The following is a 21503-nucleotide window of genomic DNA, read 5'->3' on the forward strand; positions in this document are numbered from 1 at the left end:
AGATACAAGGTTGTTTGTTGCAGCATCGTTTATAATAGCAAAAGATCAGAAACAACTGAAATGTGCATCAATAGAAGCTTGGTTAAATAAACCATGGCACAAACATACCATGAAATTGTATGCAGCCATTGAAAAGAATATGTAGCTAGGTAACAGATAACCAAGGAGGGGGATTTTAATTTTACAAATGTATTCCAGTTAATAAAAAATCAAATTATAGAAAGAGGAAAGGATTTCAACATACACTTCATCAAACATATATAAGGTGGGCAAATATGCACATGAAATGTTATTTCACATCATTGGCCATTAAGGAAATTAAATTGAGACCATGTTGAAATAACACTACATATCTATTATAATAGGATGGCCAAAATACCAAGTGCCATTAAGGATGCAGAGCAAGTGGAACTCTCACACATAGCTAGTTCAGATGCAAAATGGTACCGGCACTCTGGAAAATGGTTTGTGAGTTTCTTAACATATTTACCCATACGGCTCAGTGATCCTACTCCTGGGTATACTACTCAGCAAGAAAAAGAAATGAAAAACTTAGATAAATCTCCAAGGCATTCATCTGAGTGAAAGAAGTCAGTCTCAAGAAGTGACATACTATGTGACTCCATGTATATGACATCATTAAAAAGAAAAAACTATAGAAACAGAAAAAAAGATCACTGGTACCAGGCGTTAAGGAGGAAGGAGGGCTGACTGCAAAGGAATAGGAAGAGGGAATTCTTTAGGGAGTTGAACTGTTCTGTATCCTGTCAGTGGTAATTACAAGAATCTAGCCATGTGTTAAAAGCTCACAGGACTGTGTGCCAGAAAATGAATAAATTTTACTGTGCATAAATTTTTAAAAAATTAAGGTAAATTATCATCACCAGTAATTATACCTTCTACTTCTCGGTCTAAGGGAGGAACATCATCCCTCATGGAGAAATCCATAGCAGTCCCTGGAATGTCCATCAAGTCTTCATCACTGGAGCTGTTCTGGAAGCTACTAAAACTCCCCTGCCGAAAGCCTCTGTTATCCATGGCACCTGTGCAGAAAGAAAAATAAGAGGCTTATAACAATGATCTTTAAGTTCCTTTGAACCATTTTGAAGTATACAATTCTGTAGCACTGAGTATACTTACAATGTGCAACCATCACCACTATCCATTTCCAGAACTCCTTCAACATCCCAAACAGAAACTGTACCCAGCAAACAGTAACTCCCCACCTCCCAGGCCCTGGTAATCTTTATTATACTTTTTGTCTCTAGAGATTGCTGATTCTGGATATTTCATAATATGTGACACTTTCTGTCTGGTTTCTTTCACTTAGCATAGTATTTTCAACATCCGTCCATGTTACAGCATGTATCAGCACTTACGGCTAAGTATTATTTCATTGTATGGATAGATCACATTTTGCTTATCTATCCATCAGTTGATAGACATTTGGGTAATTTTCACCTTTTGGGTTGGCATTTAGTCTTATATCTTCTTTCATGCTCTTACATGAATATATTCATGTAAACTAAATATATTCAGTTACCCTCTAGATATAATGTACCTCTAGCATTACCATGTAGTTGATGGCAATTTTTTGAGAACCATTCAAATGAGCATAAAACCAAATGAAGGCATGTGTACAAATATAACGGTAGTTCACAAGTAATCAACTGAAATAAAAACTAGACATCACTATTGAGAAATGTGCTAGCCATTTGGGAATGGGAAAAGAATTATCTTTTTTTATTGCATTTTAGGTTTGGGGGTACATGTGAAGAACATGTAAGATTGTTGCATAGGTACACACATGGCAGTATGGTTTGCTGCCTTCCTCCCTATCGCCTATATCTGTCATTTCTCCCCATGTTATCCCTCCCTAACTCCCCACCCCCTGCTGTCCCTCCCCTATTTCCCCCCAACTGACCCCAGTGTGTAGTGCTCCCCTCCCTTTGTCCATGTGCTCTCATCGTTCAACGCCCGCCTATGAGTGAGAACATGTGGTGCTTTTCTGTTCTTGTGTCAGTTTGCTGAGAATGATGGTTTCCAGGTTCATCCATGTCCCTACAAAAGACACAAACTCATCGTTTTTCGCGGCTACATAGTATTCCATGGTGTATATGTGCCACATTTTCCCTGTCCAGTCTATCATCAATGGGCATTTCGGTTGGTTTCAAGTCTTTGCTATTGTAAACAGTGCTGCAATGAACATTCATGTGCATGTGTCCTTATAATAGAACGATTTATAATCCTTTGGATATATACCCAGTAATGGGATTGCTGGGTCAAATGGAATTTCTATTTCTAGGTCCTATTCCTCTGACTCTCCCAGACCTCTTAATGCAGTGTATGTACACAGAAATACTAGTTGACTGACATGGGGAAAAGAAACATTGTATGCCATTCAACACTGTTTTTAAGAGTTTAATATTAAAGGTGAAAAATTTTCTTTATCCCAAGTGTAATCCTTCATATTATAAATTTTAATGGCCAGGTGCGGCAGCTCATACCTGTAATCCCAGCACTTTGGGAGGCTGAGGCGGGTGGATCATTTGAGGTCAGGAGTTCAAGACCAGCCTGACCAACATGGTGAAACCCCATCTCTACTATAAATAAATACGAATTAGCCAGGTGTGGTGGCACATGCCTGTAGTCCCAGTTACTTGGGAGGCAGGACAATCACTTGAACCCTGGAGGTGGAGGTTGCAGTGAGCTGAGATTGTGCCATTGCACTCTAGCCTGGGCAACAAGAGCAAAACTCCATCTCAAAAAAAAAAAATTTACTTAAAAGTATTAGTGTACTGATTTATTTATTTATTTTTTGAAAGCATTATGGCCAACTTTATGCAGGCCCACTCTCCCTATTTTTTAAATGAAATCTTAGTTAAAAATCACAGCCAGCAAAGTTCTATTGAATTATACAAATATTATTTGTTTTAAAGTTTCCAACTCAAACTTCTTGTCCTAGGTTGTCAGAACTAAGTGTGATGAATGTGGTAAAAAACAAATAGGATAAATTAAGTAAGAGGCCTTAAATATTTAGCATAAAGGAGAAACAGCCAACATTTACCAAGTACCTGTCAATTTCTAGGCACTGGGCTATGTGCTTAAAATGAATTATTTCCTTTAATTTTTCCTACATTCCTATGCTATGGCATTATCACTCCTAGTACAGGTAAAGAAACAGAAAGCTGAGAGAGGCTAACTTGCCCAGTTAGTGTTTTCTTTTTTTTTTTTTTTTTTAAGTTAAGGTCCAAATCATGTATTCAATTTCCTAATACCTCATTTGTGATAAAGAGACCAGCTTGATTGAAGTGTGAGTGACACTTATGAACACCTACTATTATAAATCATTGTGGAATAGTGGGCCAGATAGAAAAATGATGCTGAATAGGCCAGATGAGATGACAACAGAGAGGCAAAGACTTGGGCGTTAACATCAAGGTGATAATTGAAACTAAGAGAACAGATAATCCAAGGGAAATTTCCTGTATAAATGTTTGAGGTGATGGATATGCTAATTACTCTGATTTGATCATTACACAAAGTATGCATGTATTGAAACATCACACACACTGTACCCCATGAATATGTACAATTATAACGTCAATTAAAAATAAAATTAAAAAAGGCAATCTCAATGTTCTTCTTTAGTACGCACAAATAACTTGAAATCTGTGTAAATGTGGACTGAATAATAGGTTATACTGGAACACTACCATGCATATATGATGACATATGGTCAGGTAGGGAAGGATACAAAGTTACCCCAAGATACTAATAATGCACAAAATTATTGACCATAAAACCATTTCCTCAACTACAAAAGCTAACCTTGATATGTGGATCAAATGGGCGTTGGGATACTAAAAAGCCATGTTTTACAGCCTCAGCCAAGCTCCCCTGCTGCTTACCAATCCAATCTTGCTGGACTTTTCTGCCTTTCATTATCCTGGTTTTTTCAATCCCTTTCTCCTGAGAGGACTCTCTCAGTAAAGCACTCACACAAAATCCTGTCTCTGCTTCTGCTTCTAGGGAACCAGGCCTATTACAAGATTGTTAGCAGGTTTTTTTCTATTACCAATAACACAACTGAAATTGACTGTCTTTCTTCCCTCCTGTCATTCAGGAAGAAGTGCCTTTACTTTTTATTTAAGAAAAAAATTGGCTGGGCACGGTGGATTATGCCTGTAATCCCAGCACTTTGGGAGGCCGAGGCGCACAGATAGTGAGGTCAGGAGTTTGAGACCAGCCTGATCAACATGGTGAAACCCCATCTCTACTAAAAATACAAAAGTTAGCCAGGCATGGTGGCCCCCACCTGTAATCCCAGCTACTAAGGAGGCTGAGGCAGGAGAATCGCTTGAACCCGGGAGGCAGAGGTTGCAGTGAGCCAAGATCTCACCACTGCACTCCAGCCTGCACAACAGAACAAGACTTTGTCTCCAAAAAAAAAAATTAAAAAAGAAAAAGAAAAAAAACTTTCATTCTGTGTTTATGTTGGTCAGATTAAGAGTGCATCAAAAAGCATCTTTAGTTTGGGCTTTTGGGCACATGCCGGCTCATATAAGTTCGTTTTCTTTTTTAATGATGAAAATATTTTGTCTGCTTTACAAATAACTGTACCTTATAGTGAATATTGCAACACACAACAGGTATAAGATCAGCAAACACTGTTGGGTAATATTTAAACATTTGGATCTCCTAAGCAAAGTTAAACAGCACCACACAGAATCACATGACAAAACTGCCAATATAAGGGCCTATTTCCCTTCTGAAGCTTGTTATTTCTTGGAACACCACTCAAAGATCTACATAAAGTATACTATGCATATAAACATATTACTATTGATCTTTTTGGGGGTTTTTTGGTTTGTTTTTGAGACAGGGTCTTGCTCTGTCACCCAGGCTGGAGTGTGGTGGTGCCACTACTGCTCACTGTAGCCTTGGTCTTCCAAGCTCCAGCAATCCTGCCACCTCAGTCTCTTAAGTAGCTGGGACTACAGGCATGCATCACTGTGCCCAGTTAAGGTTTTTTATTTCTTTGTAGAGATAGGATCTCACTATGTTGGCCAGGTTGGTCTTGAACTCTTGGGCTCAAGCTATCCTCCTTCCTCCACCTCCCAAAGTGTTGGGACTACAGGCGTGAGACACTGCACCCTGCCTACTATTTATCTCATTGGCAAGAATGGCTCACTGTTAGCAGCAGACACGACCATGGACATACACATACAACACGTAACACCTATAACCAAGGTTAACTGATTAAAGGTTAAGTGATCATGAGGTCAGGAGTTCGAGACCAGCCTGACGAACCTGGTGAAACCCTGTCTGTACTAAAAATACAAAAATTAGCTGGGCGTGATGGTGCCTGGCTAACTTTAAATCATGACTTTCTCTCTTATAAGCCCCTGGACCTCTTGCTGGAAATGTTGACCTCAACCTTCGACTCTATGCATTGATGCTTTCTGCTTTGAATGTAACATCAGCAGACTCCTTCAAATCAGTAACATTTCTATGTTGATTGCTAATTTGCTCCCAGTTTCCCAACTTGTCAACTGACTTTTGGGGGAATCAAAATTTGTAAAAACATAAACTTCTTGAAAAGTGCTGGAAGGAATACCCCCATGAAATTGCTACTTGGAACAGACCTTGTTCCAGGATTATGAGGTTCATGAACTTGACACTTTTGAGGACTACAGGCCAATTATTTTGTAGACGATATCTCAAATTTGGTTTGTTTGATGTTTCCTCATGAATAGACTCAGGTTATACATCTTTGGCAATAATATCAGAGAAGTGATGTTGTGTTCTTCTATTTGCATCCTATTAGAGGACACATGCTTTTTGTTTGGCCCACTAATGATGATACTTACTTGATCACTTGATAAAAGTGATATCTTTCAGGTCTTTACATTAATATATCATTTGTCTCTTTGTAACAGTGATTATTTTATGATGAGGTACTTTGACACTAAGTCAATAAACCATTTCTTATAAAACATTTCATTCATTCAATCATTTATTTATGTATAAATAAATCCTAATTTTTTCAATGGGTTATAATCCATTGCTATTGTTTTCATATTCAAATTTCAAAAACTTGTCCAATGGGAGCCTCTTCAAGCTAGTTTCTATGTTCTTTTGTCATATCCCCATCATGCTTTGAGAATTTCCTTAATTTCTGTCACAAAAGACATTCCAGACTCATCTTGCATTTTCATGCTCCATCTCCAAAATGAGCCACTGCTTCCAGGAACTCTGAGTCCTTTTAGTTGGGGGTGGTATTTAAAAGACATGATCTGGGTGCTCATTGTTATTCAGGTTGCTGCTCTCCAATGGACATAGGTAGGGAACACACACACACTTTCACATATATGATCATATCTACCTATGCATATTGACAACATATATGTGTTACATATATGAATATTTATACATATAAAAAACATAAGTTTTCACTTAAATCTCTGATTCCAATCCAACATGACAAGGCTTAATTTAGCCTTTTCTTTTTCTCTATATGTACTTTCCCATTCATTAACAATGAAAAATCTTTTAACGTTTTTACTTTCTTGAACAATCCTCCTGTATATAACCAGTCTCCCATCTTTTCTTCAACTCTTCTCTGCACAGTTGCTCTCCTCATACCTGTCAGGTTGACTCACACAACTGACTACTACTCCATGTAGATTCCTTCTTCACCCTGCTCAGCCTCTGACACCCACAGCAGGCCATATATCCATGTGGCAGTCCAGAGGTCATCTTCAATATATTTAAGTTCTAGTGTTCAAGCCAACCATCTGAGTGGGTGCCCTTCATATATCACTTGGGCTCTGACTCCATAAGCAAGGCCACCTACATGCACAGATGTCCTCTTTAAACAGGCAAAAGAAAAAAGAAAACAAATAGTCCCTCCACTTTGCTCTGGATCTTAGCTCCTACACGACTCAGAAAACAGATATTTCCCAGATTTAATCTGATTTATTTTATTAAGGAAACCTACTACTTCTATCTCTCATTTTCCCCTCAAGCTACAGTCCTGAATTACCAGGAACTCCATCTGACACTTTTATTGCTACTTTAACCTTAATAGAAGGAAAAGAGAAAAAATAGTGAAAATAATATTAACCTAAACACAAATAATAAAATCCAAACAAGACATGTTCCATCCCCTCACCCCCAAATCAACTTTCCTTTATAAATGCAGGCAGCATCAGAGTCAATATTTATGGTTAACGTTCGTCTAACTCTGAGATTTACATTTGATAAACCTACAAAAAGCACTCAACTTCATAAGTAGGCACTCAAGGTTTCCAGAAATCTTAGCTGAAAACAGTAACTATTTTAGCTGATGAGAAGAACTGAAGCTAAGAGAGTAGTACAACTCAAGAAGTTTTTTTTTTAGTGTAAATTTATTAAATGCACATGAGTCCCATATGGTGACTAGCACAGAAAGAAAAAGCAAGAAAATTTGCAAAGTAATGCAGAATTCCCTTCCCTCTCTCTCCCCCCGCTGGTTATGTTTCACTCAGGAAGTGATTTAAAATACATGGTTCCAGCAACTCTATATTAGCCAAACAAATCATAGGAAATAAAAGTACAGGGAGTCCAAAAACAACTTATCTCTGGCTTTGGAATGTGTCCTATAGTTATAGTTTCAGATGGGTGTATCTATTGTTCTGGGAATTCATTAAAATGAAATAATGATGCTATAAGATGAAGTCCCAACAAAGGACAAGCTGGAAAACTTTTGTTTCCTCATAGAGACCTTATGAACTTCTTCTTGTAACCCACTGACACAGAACAATCCAGCTAAATTAAGCTGCCTCACTTCAAACATTTCCTGGAGCAGCTATCTGGTTCACTGTTTGGGTTATAAAGTGTCCACTTAATAAACGCACAGAAAGAAAGGGTCAACAAAAGAAAATTAGAAGCAGCAAGTAAATCAAACAAAACAGATGTTATGAATACAATCAGTAAAAGTGAAAGTGGTATTTGCCCACAGTGACAGTGATACTGCCCATTTTGATACGGTCTTTAGAATGTTCGAGAGAAAAAAATTAAAGCTGCAGAACAATGAGAAACCAATTCAATGCTCCTTAGACTTGAGATTTGAACCCATATCTAGTTGAACTCCAAGCCCAGTGCTCTTTCCATAACACACTGGGGTTTTGCTATGACATGTCAGTCCAGAGAATGCACATCTGGAAGAAATTAAACTTCTCGATGTCCCCAAGTCTGAGGTCAGCCAGAATTTGGGGCAGGCCAAGAACAAATGTAATGGGATTTGATTTATTTTCCCAACTAGAGGATTACAGATAGGACTTGTCATGTAATTGAGAACTAGGGAGGAGAACAATCAGGGGAAATTGTTGTTTGTTTTATATTTGTGGTACAAAGCTGACATGCCCTTTGTCACTTTCTTGCTTAAAATTATAAGCTGGTTCCCCATTTCCTATAGAGTTAAGTTTAAACTTCTTTGCATGGCGTTCAGGGCCCTGTCAAATCTGGATCCCATCTACACCAGCACTTATTTCCTGCCACAAATTTGCTATACCCTACCTAGGCCACGTACTTTCAGGCCTCCACGCCTGTGCTCAGGCAGGCTGCTCTATGTGGAATCGCACACACCCCCACCTCCATTCTTTTCTCAGTATAGTAAAATCCTATTCAACATACCTAGGGCCAGCTCAAATAGGCTTTCCTCTCAACATTCCTTTTGTTCACATATCTACGTTGACTGCATAAACTCTTCTACTGGAGTCTTATGACTACACCATGTCCTTCTCACTTCCGTTGTTCCAGCAACACCAGTTTTGTCTCAGAGTAGGTGTTCAATAAATGCTTACTGAGGAGTATTTCAGTTGGGGAGGAAGGGTTAATAGGTAATCAACATATTTATATGGCTGACACTCAATAAATCTTTACCTTGCCCTATGAGGGAAGGGAATTAGGGATATAAAAAGAGTTTATTACTTCATCATTAGTCTCAAGGAATTTATGATCCAGTTGGGGAGAAAACCTTCACACCATGCAATTACACAGCAGCTAGGTGTTAAATTGTTAGAATAAAAACACAACTGGCATTCAGAAAATGGAATAGGAGAGTGTAAGCTAGAGACTTCATAGAGGAGAAAAGGTATTCCAGGCTCAGGAAACAAAATGGCCAAAGACTTGAAGAAATGAAGAATGAAGAAAAAAGAATGAAGGTGGCATTTGTGCTTGGCTAGAAGACCAAGAAGGTGTCTATGAACAAATGGATAGAGACAGGTCATGAAGGACTTGGGAAGTCAATGGAGTCACTGAGATTTTTGAGGAGCAACATAACAAAAACATCATTTTAGGAGGTAAGTGTGGCAGCAATAGGCTGGAAGAGAAGAGGAGGAAAGGGCTGATAAGGCAGTTTGCTATTTCCAATTTCAATGTAGGTGATTTAGGTTGGAAGAGAAAGACGGGAAAGGAAAGAAAAAGTACACATTCCCAATAATCATACTAAGATGAAGACAAGAGCCCTTGATGGGGGTGGATGGGATGGTGCTAGTTTGTGGTATGGCTTACTGGCATCCTGTTTTACTAGTGACATTGACATGTATTGGTTCAAATAAATTAGTACCATCTCAACTAACCCATTTGGCAAAAACAAATGTATAAAACAACAGGTGAGCTGACACACATGACCCCGCAAATGAAAATATAAAGCATGTCACATATTCCATTGGTAGCAAGCACAGAGAAGCAATAAACTTTTCTATTTCTTTCTTTTTTTTTGCTCCACAAAAGTATCTGTTGACCTATACATGGCATTCTGGGTAAGTAATATATGCCAGATACTGCAAACACAGAAAAGCAAGAATGCAAGACGAAGAAGGGGATAAGAGATGCATTATACAATTAACCAAGATACAAGTATTGTCATATAATTTAAAATTAAAAAAAAAATAAAACATTAAGACAATCTGAAGTATAACAGTGAAAGCAATAGGAACTGGCACACACATAAAATCACCTTCTGTCTATCCACTATACTTTGAGCTACTCGAGGACAGAGTTACTTAAATCTGTGCTCCCAAGTGCCTGACACAAAGAGAGGGCTCAGAAAATAATCTAGCTTATACATTTCCAGTTTTAGTTACTTTATTTTGAGAAATGGAAATGAAATACAAATCTTGCATGTTAATCTCTGAGTGCCATAGAACGTGCTTATTTCAGAGGCTTGGACTAATTCTTAACCCACAGCACTTTCTCTACCTGTTAGAATTTCAGATATTTCCGGCTAGAATTCCAGGAAGAAATAATAGTGCTTCTTCTTACAGGTAGGTCTTCATCTGGGAGCCATCCTTACAGATGAGTAGGGGTTATGAGAAAAAGATAAGGACTCTGAATAGGCAATACCAGAGCAGCGTTTCTCAAACTTTTTGTTCTCAGGATCCTTTTAGTCATCACAATTACTAAGGACCCTTAAAGACCTTTTATTTATATGGATTAAACTATAGATATTTATAGTATATGAAATTAACACAGAAAAATTTTTTAAATATATAATGATTTATTTAAATGTCACAACACTCAATGTGTGGGTTAATAGAGGATTGCTGGATTCTGCTTAACATACTTTATTAGATCTCAGAGCAATGACATCTTCACCTATACTACAGTCTCCAGAAAAATCCCACTGTATATTCACGAGAAAATGAGTAAAAAAGGCAAATAATATATTAATATGAAAATAGTTTTTACCTTAAAGACCCCCTAAAAGGGGGTCTTTAAGAACTCAAGAACTCACAGACTATACCATGAGAATGTCTGAAGTAGAGAAAGAACTCAGCATGGACAAATTGTACTTGGGCAACACCCACAGCTGATGAGGAAGAGGACAAACCAGTCAGAAGAGATCATGTGGACAGCTGGGAAAATGAAGCAAATGACAAAGTAATATTTCCTGTAAATTCTCCCAAAGGAGTAACAGCCTATAGAAAGAGATTGTTTAAATCATGAAAATTGGATTCAAACAGATGAATAGGCAAAAGACATTGGTAGATAATTTGTTTTTTAATGGCTTTAAAAATTCAGATAAATTAAAATTAAAACAATAATATGCTATATTCCCTTAGCAAATCAGCTTTCCTTTGGTGTTATCTCAGAGATTCTTCAGATATGATAACAAATATCCTGTTATACAGGCTTTCAAGAGTGTGATAAATGGGAAGTGTAGAGAAGCACCCTGGAGGATCAAGGACAAGGGTCTACCAGGCCTGACAAAGACAACATTAGAAATGTACAGATCACTTTCACTTTGGAACATACATGTAAAAACTCCTAAAAAATAACTTTAACAAACTAAATATAGCATCAACTTGAAAGATTTGCTGCTATATATAAAAAGGAATTATTCCAGGAATGCAAGACCAGTATCACATGGGAAACTACCAACAAAAGTTATCAGATTAACAGATAAAGCTTTAAAATCCATAATTACCTCAACAGATGTCAAGAATTGATTTTCAAATCTACAGTCATTCTGTATTTAAAATTTAAAATGTTCCATGTAAAGGATTTCTTTTTTGACATGATATAGAACATCTAAATTAAAAAACCAAGAAGCAAAATGCTATTGCCCTTAATACAGGAAGGCAATGATACCTCTTGTTGCCAATTATATTTAACATGGTACAAGAAAAGCTTTAAAAGGACAAAAATGAGGAATGCATATAGAAAAGGAAGATATATGGTATTTCAGTTTGGATTATATGAATGCATACCTATACAACTCTAAAAATACCAACTAAAAATAGCAAAAAGTAATATATGAACTCAGAATTATAAGGTAAGTCTACAAAAAACTGCATTCCTACATATTACCATAGAACTAGAAAACATAATGATAAAAGAATTCATATGTCATAGAGACATAAACCTGAAACACAGTATTACTTTAAAATTTATAAAAAGCCAAATAAAAATGAAAAGAGGAAGATATAAATCAACAGAGATATAGTATGCTCTTGGTTGGAAAGTCTAAATATACCAAGAATGAAACAGACTCTAATATGAATTATGTTACATCTGTATATTAATCTAAAGTCCCCATGGCATCCTTTATATAACTTGACAGATTGGTAGTGATATTCATCTAGAAGAATAAGTAGGCATAGATACTAGTATATGTATTTTCTTAAATATAAATATGGCAAATTTATCCTGTAGATTTTGGTCTTCTACAAAGAAGCAGTCATCAAAACCTTATGGCACTGGGTTAAGAACAGGAAGTTTGGCAATGGATCCAAACTATTTGAACTTAATAATTGATAAACCAGAAGCAACACAAATATAAGGAATGAATCACTTTTTAGTAAATAGTTGAGAAACCACTCGGTATCAAAATGGAGAATGCAGAATTACAACATGTACCACAGTACAAACATTCCAGATGAGTTCTTAAAAAGTTGAATAAAAAAAAAAACAACACAGAATAGTATATTTGTCCCAGAGGTGAAGAACAGACAAAATCAGTTCTGAGCTAGAAAGATATAAAATTAATTCGTATATACTAAAATAAAGAACTTCTTGCATCAGGGAATGTATGCAATAAAATGAAGTGAAACAAACAGAAAAAGGACATATCTGCATCAACACTGATACAGGCTAAAGAAAAGGTGGATGCAAATATCCAAGTAAAAATCAAAGGAAGACTTCCAGTTTCTGGTCCAGTGTATAAGGAGCTTGGAGGTCATCATTTCCATCCCCACAATAATAAAAAAAAAAAAGACAGAAAAAAGTTGAACAAACTGAAAATCAACAACTCTTCTTAGCTCCATCAGAGAACTGAGATTACAGGGCAAACTGCTGCCCCCAAATTAGAGAAACAGACAGAAAGATACAGAGAACCATAGCTTACATGAACAGAAACTTCCATAGGAACATGAACAGAAACTTACAGTTATGTTCTCTGGGATAGAAAAACTTAAACTTTAACTGAAGAATAAATAGCTAGAGGCTGAGTGTGGATAAGTTCAAGAGTTTAAAAACCCCGGGGGGGGGGCAGTCTTAGGGGGACATCACACTTTCAAGAGTTTTACCTCCAAGAGCCCTAAAACATTCTTATTCTTACAGTGAAGATCAGAGAAAAATCTCTTCCTGCTTCCAGCAGGCGGAGGGGAAACAGTCATTTTGCAATTACAACCAGAGCATTTGGTTCATAAGGCATATATCTTCATGAGCAACTATTTTACCAGAGCCTAACCAACTTGGGAGAAAGCCAATATCTAACTCTATCTCCCACCAGCATTCCTATCTCACCTAAGTTGGGAAAAAACAAAACAAACAAAACAAAATGGAGAAGTATTTGTCAAAGTCATAACTGAGGGCACAGGCTCACTAAAAAACTGGAACCTAATCACATGATTATAGACTGCTTCCACTAACATTTTATCACTACTTCTATAGAGATCCTGTATTATAACAGTGGAATATGACTGAAAGAATTGTACATTTTAAACCTTAGTTAAGAAGTCTCTAGGGAAATGGAAACCCAAATACACAAGAGACAAAAACAGACACTAGTGGAAATCTTAGCCTCTGACACATGAAGTTACAGCAAAATAGTAAACACAGCCTAACTCCTATCCAGATAAACATAAACCTTACACTAAAGGCCTATTTACCTCAGTCACTTTTATTCAGTATATCGTGTCTAGCTTTCAACAAAAAAATACAAAGTATACTAGAGGACAAAAAAAGAAAAAAAAACTGCATGAAAATAAAGAGTCAGATATGGAAGTAATGTTGGAATAATTATAACAGCAATTTAAAATATCTATGTTTAATATGCTAAAGGCCCTAATGGAAAAAGTGGACAACATGCAAGAGTAGATGAGCAATTTAAGCAGAGAGATGGAAATCCTAAGAAAGAATCAAAAGAAAATGTAGAAATAAAAAACACCATAACAGAAATAAAGAATGCCTTTGATAGGCTCATCAATAAATTGGACACAGCAGAGAAAGAATGAGTAAGCTTGAAGAAATAGCAACAAAAACTTCCAAAACTGAAATTTTAAGAGAAAAAAATGAAAAAGGAACAGAATGTCCAAGGACTGTGGAGCAATTACAAAAGACACATAACGAGAATACCAAAAGGAAAAAAAAAGAAATAGAAGAAATACATAAAGTAATAATGACTAAAGATTTCTCCAAATTAATAATAGATAACAAATCACAGGCCCAGGAAGCTCAGAGAAAACTAAGGAGGATGAATATAAAAAAAAAATCTACACCTAGGTATATCATATCCAAACTGCAGAAAATCAAAGGAAAAAAATCTTGAAAGTTGCTGGGGTAAAACAAATACCTTATCTTTTACCTACAGAGGAGCAAGGACAGAATTACAACAGACATCTTCAGAAATTTTCTCTTCAAGGAGACAGAAAGATATAACATGCTACTACTAGTCAAAACAAATGTGGAGTAGGTATATTAATTTCAGACAGAGCAGACTTCACAGCAAGGAAAATTATCAGAGATTAAGAGGAGCACTGCATAATGATAAAGGGGTCAATACTCTAAAAACACATAATAATCTCTAATAAATATGCACCTAACAACAGTGTCAACATATGAAGCAAAAACTGATAGAGATACAAGGAGAAACAGATGAATGTACTATTATAGTTGGAGACTTCACCACACTTGTATTAGTAATTGACAGATACGGCAGACAGAAGATCAGTAAAGACACAGTTAAACTGAACAGCACCATCAAACAACTAGATCAAGTTGATGTCTATAAAATACTTCACTTAACAACAGCAGAATACATATTCTTCTCAAGATCACACAGAACATTTACTAAGACAGACAATATTTGGGCCATAAAATATAACTTAACAAATTTAAAAGAACAAAAATCATGCCAAATACGCTTTCAGACAACAATGGATTTAGACTAGAAACCAGTAAGATGAAGCTGAAAAACTCTGAAATACTTAGAGATTAAACACACTTCTAAATATCATATTAAAAAAAACATTTTGAACTAAGTGAAAATGAAAAAACCACTTATCAAAATTTGTGGGATGCAGTGAAACCAGTGCTTAGAGAGATATTTATAGTATTGAACGCACATATTAGTAAAGAAGAAAGATCCATAATCAATAATCTAAGCCTCCACCTTAGGTAATTTAAAAAAATAAATGAATTGAATCCAAAGTAAGCAGATGAGAAGAAATAATAAAAATTAAAGCAGAGAGCCGAAATCAATGAAACTGAAAAGAGGACATCAATAAAGTCAACAAAACCAAAAGCTGGTTCTTTGAAAAGATCAACAAAATTGATAAACCTCTAGCCAGGTTAACCAAGCATTAAAGAGGGAAGGCACAAATTACTTACATCAAAAATAAAATAATACCCTGATCTGATTGCTATACATTGTATGTATTAAAATGTGACTGTGTATCCCACAAATATGTATAATTATATGTCAATTTAAAAACAATTAAGGAAAAAATAAAATAGAGACCATCACTATCGATCACATGGACACAAAAAAGATAATAAAGGAATATTAACAATTTGATGCCCACAAATTTGGTAATTCAGATGAAATGGATCAATTCTCCTTGAAATACACAATCTATCAAAACTCATGCAAGGAGAAACAGATCATGTGAAAAGGCATGTATCTATTAAAGAAACTGAACTACTAATAAATAAACTTCCAAGACAGAAAGCCCTAGACCCAGATGGATTCACTAGTGTATTCTACCAAACATTTAAAGAAGAAATTGTACCAGTTCTCTACAATCTGTTTCAGAAGATAGAAGCAAAGGGAACATTTCTTAATTCATTCTACAAGACCAGCATTACCCTAATACCAAAACTGAATGGAGAAATTACAAGAAAACTAAATTATAGACCAATCATGAACATAAATGCAAAAGTCCTGAACATATTAGCAAATTGAACACAACAATATATAAAAAGAATTACATATGTATCATGACCAAGTGGGATTTATTTCAGTTATGGAAGGCTAGTCCAACATTCAAAAATAAATTAGCATAATCTAGCATATTAACTTAAGAAGAAAATCACATGATCATACAAATTGACATAGAAAATACATCTGACAATACCCAACACCCATTTGTGATAAAAACTCTAATTAAACTAGGAATAGAGGGGAACTTCTCCAACTTGATAAAGAACATCTACAAAAACCTATAGCTAACATTTAATTATACAAGACTTAAGGTGTTTCCAGTAACATTAGGAACAAAGCAAGGATATATCTTCTCACCAACCCATTTCAACATCTTATTGAAAGACCTAGCTAATGCAAAAAGACAAGCAAGGGAAGTAAAAGATATAGAGTGGGAAGAAAGAAATATAACTTTTTGTTCATTGATGACATGATTGTCTATGTAGAAAATCTAAAGAGTCCACAAAAAACTCCTGAAACAAATGAGCAACTATAGCAAGGTTGCAGAATATAAGGTTAATATACAAAAATCAACTGCTTTCTCATACACAAGCAATGATAAACTAGAATGTAAAAATTAGAACACAATGTTATTTACATTAGTTCCAAAAATAAAATAATTAAGTATAAAACTAACCAAAATATGTACAAGACCTACATGAGGAAAACTACAAAACTCAGATGAAACAAATCAAAGATCTAAATAAATAGATATTCCACAAACATGAATAGGAAAACTCAATATTGTCAAGAAGTAAGTTTTTCTCAACTTGATCTACAAAGGTTCAGTCCAATTCCAATCAAAATTCCAGCAAGTTATTTTGTGGGTATCAACAAATTGATTCTAAAGTTTATCCAGAAAGACCCAGAATAGCCAACACAATTTTGAAAGAGAAGAACAAAGTTAGAGGACTGACCCTATCCAATTTCAAGGCTTGCTATAAAGCTACAATAATCAAGACAGTATGATAATGGCATAAGAATATAAATGGATGGAACAGAACAAGTCCAAAAATATACCCACAAAAATATAGTCAATGGATCTTTGACAAATGAGCAAAGGCAATACAATGACACAAATATATTCTTTTCAATAAATAGTACTGAAACAACTGGATATGCACATGCAAAAAAAAATGAATCTAGAGATGGGTCTTCAACTTTCACAAAAATTAACTCAAAACAGATCACAGACCTAAATGTAAAACACAGAACTATAAAACTCCTAGAAAAATAATATAGGCTAAAATCTAATTGACCTTAGGTTTGATGGTGACTTTTCAGATACAACACCAAAAGTATGATCCATGAAAAGAAAAAATTGATAGACTGCACTTCATTATAATTAAAAACTTCTGATCTGCAAAAGCCACTGTTAATTGAATGAAAAAGCAAATCATATATGGAAAAAAATATTTGCAAAATACATATCTGAGAAAGGGATTGTATCCAAAATATGTAAGAAACTCTTTAAGCTCAAGAATAAGAAGACATATCTATTAGATGCCTAAAATCTGAAACACTAAGAAAACCAAATGCTGATGAGGATATGGAGTAATAGGAACTTTCGTTCACTGCTGATGGAAATGCAAAATGGTACAGCCACTCTGGAGGACAGTTTGGTGGTTTCTTACAAAACTAAACACAGTCTTACCATATGATCCAGCAACACTTCCTGGTATTTACCCAAGTGAGTTGAGAACTTATGTCCATACAAGAGCCTGCACACAAACACTTATAGCAGCTTTACTCATAATTGCCAAAATGTAGAAGCAACCAAGCTGCCCTTCAGTGGGCGAATAGATAAATAAACTTTGGTACCCCCAGACAATGGAACGTTATGCAGTGATACAAAGAAATAATCTGGTTACTATATGGGATAAATGGGGGAAAAAATGAAAGACAAGAAATGAGCTATCAAGCCATGAAAAAATATGAGGAGCCTTAAACGCACAGTGCTAAGTAAAAATAAGCCATTCTGAAAAGGATGTATAATGTATTATTCTTAACGACATGACATTCTGGAAAAGGCAAAACTATGTAGACAGTAAAATCATCAGTGGTTGCCAGGGGTTTAGGGTGGGGGAGGAGGGATAAATAGGCAGAACTCAGAGGAATTTTAGGGCAGTGAAACTATTCTGTATAATACTATAATGGTCATACACGATATTATACACTTGTCAAAACCCATAGCATGTATAACACAAAGAGGAAACTCAAATGTAAACTATGGACTTTATTTAATAATAATGTTTCAACACTGGTCCATCAATTTTAACAAGTGTACAACACTCATGCAAGATGTTGATAGCGGAAACTGGAGTGGAGAACGTATGACAACTCTGTACTTTCCATTCAATCTTTATGTAAACCTAAAACTGCTTAAAAAAAAGTCTATTAAGTTTTAAAAATCAAAGGAAACTGAAAGAACAATTTACACATAAGAAAGTTTTGATGCTAAAAATCATCCTGTGTAACACAGGCTTCTCCCTAGTAACTACAGAACAGAACTTTTAAGTCTTTTAAACCAATGGTTCTCAAACTTTAGTATGCATCATAATCACCTGCATTATGTTAAAACATAATTTAGTATGATGCATAATTTAGTATGCATCATAATCACCTGGATTATGTTAAAACAGATTGCTGGGCCCCACCCCTGACTTTCTGATTACCTAGGTCTGAGGTGAGGCCTGAGAGTTTATTTCTAACAAGTTCCTGGAGGGCATCAAGAGAGAGGTAAAGTCTGAGAAAATAAGACTAAGGCTGAGCAGTAACCAAAATGAGATTTTAGAGTATGTGAAAGATAAGGAGCACATATTAAATAACCTGAATCTTTACTGCAGATTAGATTGGGAGAATCTGGGAGAAAAGAAGGACCAAGGATCAGAATCTACAAGTCCCAACTGTTTAAGAACTTGAAAAGGACTGAAATGGAGTGTCTGTCTCTTTCTGTCTCTGTCACCACTATTTATAATACCATATTGCTACATTGATCTGAATATCACAAATTTGCAATGGGCAATGGGCAAAAGTGCTAAGATGGGTAGGAATGAATAGATTAGCTTCACTAAGTAGAGAGTAACAACTGAAGAATACTGCTGAGGTCACAGTAGAAAGCACTCAGGCTCAGGCACTAAGGATGGGAGGCGGGGAGTGAATCAGATCATGGGCACCTGTACTCCCTAGGTGAGAGAAAAAAGGACAGAGAGAGGGATAGACTGAAACAGAGATATATATAGTCCATTTCTATGTGACTAGAGTAAGGTAATATAAAGATATAGGCTTTTCTCATTTTCATATTGTGTGATATTCATACAAGATCAGCAATAAGAAGGGTCTGTTGCTCTTCACCCCCTCTCTAATTCAAGAGGAGTCTGTAGTAGGCATCTAAAGGCAGATTATAGTTCTGCCTGCATGTCCTGGAAGATGAGGGGCAGCTTATAAGCTCAAACTCCTATACATCTGTTAAGTGTACAGCTTTATGAATGTGTGTATCTCCCTGTCCTCAGAGGGGATGGAGTTGGGGAAATAGGAAGTCTCTCTCTTTGGCCCCCCATCTTTGGGCCCACCTGTCTGAAGTTCATTCTCCTAAAGCTGACCATCCACATCCAGTGATTTTGTCTCTCTTGTTCGTCACTGCATTGTTAACACTAAAAAGAGTACCTGTTATACTCTAGAAACTCAAGACATACTCAGGAAGGCAAGAAAAGAGATATATATGCACTTGGTCCATATATATACATATAGGTAGGCAAGGCTCCCTCTCATTGAATCCTTAATACTTGAGACAGTACTCACATCTAGGTTGGAAGGAAGTAAGGGAGCAAATCCGAAGACTCTGGTTCCTGCCTACCACCCTGTGTGTAGAAAGCAGATGGGGAACACAGAGATACCTGCACACATGGACATTATTTAATAAGGACATTTATTCTAACACAGACAAGCCCACCAGAGCACCAGAAGTCCCTAACTATTCTGTTCTGTGCTTCCCCAACGTACACCCATCACTCAAAAACTATGACAGGGGAGGGAGGAAAGGGTAATGTCTAGGCTCTCTGTCCTTGGTACAATCGAGCTCTCCCTCTCTTAATCCTTGCCCAGGTGCATTGCATTGAGATAGCACTAGCACCCAGATAGCAAGGATTAGAGAGGGGGAGCAGGGAAGAAGGCTTGGGCACCTGCTATGCTCAAAGCACAGAAGGTTCCCTGTTACACAGGTCTGTGTGGGAACAGGAATGAGAGTCTTGCATTATGTATGTGTTGGGAGACGGTGTCAATAAGAAGTCCCATTTTGTGGCCCACACAAACTCAGCACATGCAGAATACTAAGTGACAAAAAGTCAATTCTACACATATTCTTTGAGGCAAGAACCAAGTCCATCTTTTGTGCTACCATATGCCCACTACCCTGGCAGCACAGTGTCAGCATGTACTAAGTGCTCAATACTTGTGAAAGGGAGGTAGAGGGGAAAGAGAGGGAGGAGGAAGTGGTGACTCTCAGGCACTTTGTCTGTCTACAGGCAGAAAAGGGCCCCTCTGAGAGTCCTGAATAGGTGCTGCACTGAGACAGCATGCACATCTAGATGTCAAGGACACAAGGGCAAGCAGAGCAGCAGGTTGAGGATGTGCACACAACATGCATTTGCACGGGGTACCCATGTCTGTGTGAGGGGATAAAGAGCAGCCTGATTTCTGGCACCCTGAGCCCATGTATCCACAGGAAGTTGGATGACATGAGGGTGTTTATTCTCCATGAGCCTAGCCTGCTATCTAGATAGTAAGGTCGGCATCTCTAATAGGTTAGTTTACTGTGGCATTCCCAAACAGCAGGAACTCAGTAAATTTGTTAAAGGAATGAATAAATGAATGGACCAAAAACATGCACACACAAATGACTGACTGAAAGAATGAGGAAAGGAAAGAGAAGGGATGGACAGGCTGTGTCCTACACATAGGCAAGGCTCACAAGCTGGTATCCTTGCACAAGCCCATTGCCCTGCTAAGACAGCACTTGTGCCTAGGCTGCAACACTAGGAGAGGACAAGCAAAAATCAAAATCCAGGCAGCTGCACACCAGGCATGCATCTGAGTATGTGTGGCAAGGAATTTCACACTCCTGCAGGTAAGTATAGATAATAAGAAGGCTCCTTCCTTTCAGCTTTGTAAAGAAATATTTCTACATTTACATGTGTGCACATGCATTCGCAGTGCATGCATGTGTATTCGTAAGAGAATGAGAACGCTCAATTCCTGACACACCAGTGTGTCTGTTGTCTAAGCCTAGGAAAGTCTAGGCACCTAACACCTCCACTAGATAGGATGTCTTGGAGAGAGACACTGTCCGTTATTCAGCAGGGTACTCCCAGCACAGCTCATGGCACATCAAAAGTGATCAATAAACACAGGCTGCTTGAATTGTTTGGCAGAAGATTCACGATGACAGGGCTCACCCTCCTGTAATCCATGCACACAGGAGGTGTTTTGAGAATTCACAACTCCGATATGCAATGGGTATGGGAGAAGGAGC

At 36.8% G+C, this 21503-nt stretch overlaps 1 protein-coding gene across 3 annotated transcripts in view; it reads right to left on the bottom strand.

Moving 5' to 3' along the window:
- CLCN5 (chloride voltage-gated channel 5) overlaps positions 1 to 21503 on the bottom strand; it is a 163233-nt gene that overhangs the window by 55674 nt on the left and 86056 nt on the right. For all 3 annotated transcript variants that reach the window (XR_001820542.2, XM_037733358.1, XM_017514208.2), the window contains exon 4: positions 897 to 1043. Coding sequence is in view for 2 of the 3 variants with exons in the window: in XM_037733358.1 (XP_037589286.1) it covers positions 897 to 1043 (147 nt within the window). In the remaining variant the exon portion in view is untranslated. The remainder of the gene's footprint in view (positions 1 to 896; positions 1044 to 21503) is intronic.

Source organism: Cebus imitator, unplaced genomic scaffold (genome assembly GCF_001604975.1).
Source record: "Cebus imitator isolate Cc_AM_T3 unplaced genomic scaffold, Cebus_imitator-1.0 Scaffold520, whole genome shotgun sequence".
Lineage (NCBI taxonomy): Eukaryota > Metazoa > Chordata > Mammalia > Primates > Cebidae > Cebus > Cebus imitator.